At 38.8% G+C, this 7,210-nt stretch overlaps 1 protein-coding gene across 1 annotated transcript; it reads right to left on the bottom strand.

The window, feature by feature from the left end:
- Nucleotides 1-318: 318 nt before the first annotated feature.
- LOC107730809 (NXPE family member 3-like) lies at nt 319-1,627 on the bottom strand. The gene is made up of 4 exons (XM_016541750.1): nt 1,514-1,627; nt 1,121-1,324; nt 684-1,021; nt 319-390 (listed from the first exon to the last, which is right to left on the bottom strand). The coding sequence occupies exons 1-4, from the start codon at nt 1,617-1,619 to the stop codon at nt 319-321; spliced, it is 720 nt and encodes a 239-aa protein (XP_016397236.1). The 5' UTR covers nt 1,620-1,627.
- Between the last annotated feature and the right edge of the window lie 5,583 nt (nt 1,628-7,210).

Genomic DNA, 7,210 nt, shown 5'->3' with positions numbered 1-7,210 from the left:
ATTTTTTTATCATTTTCAAAGTTTTTAAATTCCTTGTTTTATTCTTGTGATTATTTTTTTTTTATGATTATTTTACTTTCTTTTAAAGCACTTTGAATTACCATTGTGTACGAAATGTGCTATATAAATAAACTTGCCTTGCCTTGCCTCATCTGTTCAGTATGTACCCTTTAAATATTTACACTGAAAAGTAAACTGTTTAAAAAGGTCAAGTGCAAGATACAGATCAAATGAGGAACAAATAATCATATTACTTGTAAAAAGTGGCAGGTCTATTAGTTTGCATTTACACTCCAAGACTCAATACACAGATCTATTTTAACAGAGTTTTTTATTATCATGCAGAATTCTGTCCAACTGTAGAGAATACCAATCACTCCCGAAAATATCCTATTATAAAGACAGAGAAACGCAACATCAACCCTAATCTTGCCATCACAGTGTGGCCTCCTTGTATTTAAACACATGAAACTGTATAGCAGGGGTCAATTCTGGACCTCGAGATCCAATTTTATGCAAAGTTTAGTTCCAACCCTAATCAAACACACCTGAACAAGCTAATCAAGGTCTTCAGGATTTCTACAAAGTTGCAGGTTGGTGTGTTTAATTCAGGTTGCAGCTAATCTCTGCAGGAAAGTGGATCTCGAGGTCCAGAGTTGTGGTCCCCTGCTGCATAGGCTTACCTTATAACCAGTGTTGACAGTCTTGATTATAACGGTAGTGTCAGGCGCCCGCTGTAACAATGCTAGAACAGCTTTGCGGATCCTCAACACTCTATGGGTGTAGAAATCCAGAGGGTACGTGGTGAAATGGGGCCCCATATGGAACATAATGACCGTGTGGGATCCTCCAGCCAGGTCATCGATCTCATTACTGATGTAGTGCAGATTAGCAACTGCTGATTTTCGACTGCGCAGAGGAATGCCGTGAGCCCTCCAGTGTAAGTCAATGTTGTTCTTCACATCCACTGCTAGGAGCGGCCCTGACTGATATTGGACATGCAGGTTCATCTGTTTCAGGGCTGAAAAACAGTTAGTGACACCAACAAATATGATCCCAAAATTACTGTACACACTGTATATATAATATATCATTAATTAACCAATGAATAAATTCTCACTTGGTACTACTTTCACAAAGAAATCAAACCACTGTCTCATGGTAGAGTCTCCCATCATGTAAATGTGTTTGTCTTTCAGGCACTCTGTTGTCGTTTGGGTTGTAAAATGTCGGGTGCTACAGACAAAGGACGTCCACACATCATTGAGGTAAAAGCCGGCTGGAACTGGAGTGTGTAAACCAGGATGACATTTCTCTGCTACATCTGCAGGATGAGTAAAGGGAAACAGTAAGTAGTGTAACAAAGTTATGAGTTTGCCCAAAATGTATCTAAACTCGTTATTTTGACTTGCATTGTCTAAGTGTCAGTACATTTATTCCTCTTTTTTGTGCAACATATTTCCCAGCATCTGTGCTGTACTATTCCTCTGGGTTAAACTATTGACCAACATACCAATAGTTTCATTTCCATGGGAATGAACAATTTTGATGATGCTCTTATCTCCATTGATACCTTTGTTAGTTTGCTTCCTGTCAAAGAGAACATGTTTGTCTGTCATACTGCCTTCCATCAATGCATACTAATTAGTTCTAGTAAAATAATGTGTTCAATCACTCACCTTAGTTTTAGACCAGAACAGCTTGGCTTGAAAAAAGTCGCCTCCATAACTCTTGGATTTACTGTCAAAGTCCTTTGCGTGCACCGTAACAAAAAGCTCCTCACCAGTTTGGTAGCTCTTTTTCAGGTTCTCAATGTTGAATGTGGTGTGGGCTGGACTAGTACTCGTGGACACACTTGTGATTGATCTGTCAGGCCCGTCCCAGTAAATAGCCTGCTGTAACCTGGAGTAGCCATCTAAACTGATTCCAAATTCAGAGTAAAATGACCTTACAACTGACTCTTCTGAACTGAATCCTGAAGGAGAAGTTGAGTTTGGAGAGTTAGAGAGTCCTGCAAAGTGCTGAGACAAAAAGCTTGGTGGAGAATGTTTCTTCTTTTCATTACCAATATAAGTCCATACAACCTACAAATACATAATAAATGATTATTAATCAAAAGGTCCTCCTTTGTGGGAATCATGCTTGTAGATTATATTACTAAAACTAAACCAAAAAACCATTACAATAATGAGTTCACTTAGGATACTAAATAGCATAATATGTATATTATACCACACTGTTAAATGTGTGATTCTGATTGGTTGATGAATGTTCTAAGGTAAGCAATTATTTTCAAGAACTAGTGAGTAGTTCCAGGTCTGTTGACAGCAGTACAGTCATGGCCAAAAGTTTTGGCAGTGACATCAATTTTGTGTTTTGCAAAGTTTGCTGCTTTAGCTGTTGTGGTGTTCATTCACATTGTTTATAGATTATTGTGCAGAATGGTCAGATGCATTTTAAATAATTGCTCAAATTACTTCTAATAATTGCTTCATTGGCCAAAAAAATTTACTTTTCACAAAAAACAAATTTCACTGTGTTTTTGATCCTGACACAAAATGACCAGCTAACATAATAAAAGGAGGGAAGAAGCGCTTCTAATCATTGTGTTCTTGTTAGCTATGGTTACCTCCAAAGTAACACGTGCAGCCATCATCGCTTTGCATCAAATTGGCCTCTTTGGTGATGATCTGTGCATTTTCCAGCATGATGGAGCACCATGTCACAAAGCAAGAGTGATAAAGAAGTTGCTCGAAGATCATTACATTAAAATTTTGTATCCATGGCCAGACAACTCCCCGGATCTCAATCCTATAGAGAACCTGTGTTTAGTCCTCAAAAGGCGAGTGGACAAGCAGGGCCGGATTTACGCATAGGCATTCTAGGCATGTGCCTATGCTTGCTCGTCCAGGGGGGGCCCAAACACAATGAAGAGATATAAGAGATATAATGTTTTTGTTATACTATGGGATATCTACAACAGTAATAGAACCAAAACCCCAGAAGATATTGAGCAAATAAATATAACAAACAATAGGGTAAAAATGGCAAACTATTTCCATGTCTTCAACCTTTTTTATGTACGGAAATCATGCTTTCTTTCTCCCGTTCTCTCTCACACATGCACACACATACACTCGTGCACACATGCGTGATGTGTAATGTGTAATATTTTACGACGATCTATTGACAGAAATGCAATATAATATACATAACTATGTTTTCAGATGTGTATAAAGACCTTACTTAATTAACCGTTATGTATTTATTACCTTAGATTGAGCAATTTCTATCTACATACACCGGGGGTCCCCTTACATGGAAGTCGCCACCATGTTTCTACAGTAGCCCTAAACGGACAAACTGCTCTACAGAGCGCGTTTCGTCACTTTGTTGTTCTCCAATAAAACACTGACACAATGATAAACAAGTACATTAACATTCGCAAAAACATCGATTTATTGAATGATTAAGTAAATATAATTCCTTAATTTACCTTTGTAAAGAAATCTCATTGCTCTCTCTGCTGTCTCAGACGACGACATCTTTACCTGTGTCGGCCACCGTAGCTTCTCTAAAGGGAGGGGTGAGCGGGGGACTGAGCCATTGGTTGCAATTCGCAACCTCACCGCTAGATGCCACTAAAATTTACACACTGCACCTTTAAGCTACTTCCTTACCAAACTACCAAAAGAATATCACACACTTTTCTGCCATGATGCAGATAATGTTCAACATTAACCCGACCAATGAAAAGCCTCAAGGCCTGAGCTGAACTTAAATCTCCAGTTTAATTAGATTTATCTGCTCCCTGTGTCTTTGAATTCAGACCGCTCCATCATAATGTCAGTGCATAATTTATGAGTTGAACAACAACAATTAAAACATCAACACGGAAGACTCTACATAATTCATTGAATGACTTGTAGAGAAAGACTGGATGTCTGGTTAATGACGGACCGGTCTTTGAAGTCTGGGATTCAGCGGCTCTATGAATATCATGAATAAAGTAAGAGAAAATTTTACTAATTCGATTCATTTATTCTAGAACATTGATTATTTTTTAGGAAAGCCATCTGTGTTAGTGAAACATTTTCCTGCATGAGAGGCATGAGAGCGGAGCGGCCGTTCTCACCAACTGTTCCGGACAAGCACCATGTGCTAACGTAAGGCAACTCAAGTGCGTCAAATACAGCCCTCGATAGGTGGGATAAGTAATATGATATCCTTACGACTCAAATAACTAAACGAAAAAGAGCATGAAGCTGTTTGAAGTACTGTCATGAACTGAATGAAGAAGGAAGCATTGCACTATAATTTTGCCTTCCTGCCATAAAGAAATATCCAGATGGCCACAAAGGTTCCCTACCTGCCCAAACACATGTCAAGTACAGTCTTGTGCCCTTTCTTTCAAAACATATTCTCTTTTCAGCTCCTCTAGTGCACATTTCTACAATGTTTGCCTGCATGTAACATGGGGTCCGTTAAATGCTGAAGCTCTAGCTGGGAAAAAGACAGTGTTTAGCATTCCACCTGGTCATTAGGCAGCTGTGCAACTGATATATTCTGAGCCCCAATGTAAAATTAATGCCACCCTCGTATCAACCTCAGACAGACAGGCTAATGAGGGCATTGGAACAAATATGGCATCAATTATTCCATATGCGGCACTATATTTTTAGCTCCATCTTCTTTTCACACTTCAGTGGCCTCAATCTTTAACCCCCACAATAAAAAAATAAAAAAACGTTTCTCTCACGATAGACTGGTGATTAAGCCTAACTTTGCCTAACCCAGAAAGGTTTACAAAGCCCCAAACAAAGCAAAACAAACAAAGACCTAACTGGCAGTCATTAAACGGTCAGGGTTAGTTGCTAATAGTGGATAGTGTGAGGCAATTAGCACATGGTCCAGGAAAGCCCTCAGCAGTCCTAATTAAGTCATCTCTAAGTTCACTGCAGAGGCACTGGGCTCGCTTATCACACCCAAGAGGATGGCAGAAACCAACACAAGAGAGAGATCCAGGCATAAACAATGGTAATTTCTAAATGATGTACTCGCTATGCTCTACCTGAACTTCTGCTTCTTAGATGGCAAAATTGCATGGTTTGAACAAAGAAAACGTCTTATAACCCTGTTTTCTTTCCATAAGAGATCTTTTCCCTAGCCCACAGACAGTCTAAGCCTGTTGGGTGAAATGTTTTATAATGAGGGTCAGCTGATGGTCAGTTTGAATGTTTTGAACCGAATAAAGGTAGACCTCAGTCATCTACATTCACTCTCTTTTCACTGGCATCTGCTCTTGAATTCTCCTCTTGCCTTATGCTCTTCCTCTCTGCCTGAGCTCTGACTTCTTGGAAAACGGTGTTAAAGGCCATCAGGTCTTCAGTGGCATCTCTCTTTCTCTCTTCAGAGCTTCAGGAGCTGTTCACACAGAGCACATTTTTCCATTCCATTGCGCTAGTTTTCCATTGTTTTTCTATGTAAGCACACACTAGATGGACATGTTTGGATGTTGCATTGGCCTCTTTTGCAGTGTCTCATGCATGCCGCAGCATTCTCAACACAACGCTCAAGTTAAATTAAGTTCAACTTTTGAAAAAACGTGTCTCCAGACCTTGAGTTTTTTCCCTATTCGTGATCGAGCTTCATCTACACAAGAAGTGAGTATAAGGTTTTTTATGAATCTTTTCAAATTGCCTTTCCTAATATTAAAGGTGCAATGTGTAATATTTACAACGATCTATTGACAGAAATGCAATATAATATACATAACTATGTTTTCAGATGTGTATAAAGACCTTACTTAATTAACCGTTATGTTTTTATTACCTTAGATTGAGCAATTTCTATCTACATACACCGGGGGTCCCCTTACATGGAAGTCGCCACCATGTTTCTACAGTAGCCCTAAACGGACAAACTGCTCTACAGAGCGCGTTTCGTCACTTTGTTGTTCTTGCGAATAAAACACTGACACAATGATGAACAAGTACATTAACATTCGCAATAACATTGATTTATCGAATAATTAAGTAAACGTAATTCCTTAATTTACCTTTGTAAAGAAATCTCATTGCTCTCTGCTGTCTTTAGCGACAACATCTTGACCTGTGTCGGCCACCGTAGCTTCTCTAAAGGGAGGGGTGAGCGGGGGACTGAGCCATTGGTTGCAATTCGCAACCTCACCGCTAGATGCAGCTAAAATTTACACACTGCACCTTTAATCTCTCCCTCTCGATAGTGAAATTTTATAGGGTACTATTATTGTTATAAATGTAATAAATTTTTTAATTAAATTGTTTAAACATCCTATTTGGTTGCTAAAATAAATTAAACCATTAAAGGGGTCATGAACTGAGAAACCAAAATTACCGTGATCTTTTGAAATATAAGAGGTCACTGTACTATAAAAACATCCTGTAAGTTTCAGAACTCAAAACTTTCTCGTTAGTCTAAAAACAGCATATATTGAAGCCAGCCTGCCAAAACAACAGCTTGTGGAATGTACGACTCTATGATGTAATAGTGTGACTAAACACCACCTCTGCATAAGAAGATCGATGCCTGCTTCTACATCGCTGCCTGTTTAGCCATGCCCACCGATTCATGCATGTAGTGTTTACGAGAGAGGAGAACGCGCAGGTCTACGCAGAAACCAAACGATAAAGATGCTCTGAAGACAACAAGATGCTGTGCAGTGCCAAGTTGTGAAAAAAAACAGTCCTTGCATTGCCTTCCTTCTGATCCCAACGTTAGGAAAGAGTGGATGTACTTTAATTTTAATGAAGTTCCAAACGGCGTCAGTAAGAACTCTTCATTTTACCGTGGATTTGTTTACAAACAAGGCACAATTCTATGCGGTATTTTCAAAAAGATTAAAACTAAAAGACGATGCTATGCCGACTATATTGGATCTGATAGTAATGTTGCACCACACAAGTGTGAGTAACTGTTTTTATTACGTGGTAACTATTGCTTTGTCTGTTAAACAGATTGTTTGATATGAGTATTTATGCGTTTTTAACTTAAATCACAACAGTGCCCATATGTGAAGGACGTAGACTGTTAAACACACACAAGTGTTAGCCAATCATAGCAGTGGGCCTTTACTTCCGAGTCTACAATCCAGGGTCAAAAACAGGACAGACAATAGCCTATTATATATATATATATATATATATATATATATATATAATAGCCTTTTTTT

The sequence above is a fragment of the Sinocyclocheilus rhinocerous genome, unplaced genomic scaffold (assembly GCF_001515625.1).
Source record: "Sinocyclocheilus rhinocerous isolate Xijiao unplaced genomic scaffold, SAMN03320098_v1.1 scaffold938, whole genome shotgun sequence".
Classification (NCBI taxonomy): domain Eukaryota; kingdom Metazoa; phylum Chordata; class Actinopteri; order Cypriniformes; family Cyprinidae; genus Sinocyclocheilus; species Sinocyclocheilus rhinocerous.
This window is presented reverse-complemented; position numbering and strand designations above follow the sequence as displayed.

Bases quoted from the DNA above. Each gene is read 5' to 3' on its own strand.
- LOC107730809 (XM_016541750.1), bottom strand. From the start codon at position 1,619: ATGACAGACAAACATGTTCTCTTTGACAGGAAGCAAACTAACAAAGGT. The intron at 1,325-1,513 runs GTATGTTGGTCA...CTCATCCTGCAG, and splicing joins CCATGGAAATGAAACTATTG to ATGTAGCAGAGAAATGTCAT. The intron at 1,022-1,120 runs GTGAGAATTTAT...ACTGTTTTTCAG, and splicing joins CTTTGTGAAAGTAGTACCAA to CCCTGAAACAGATGAACCTG.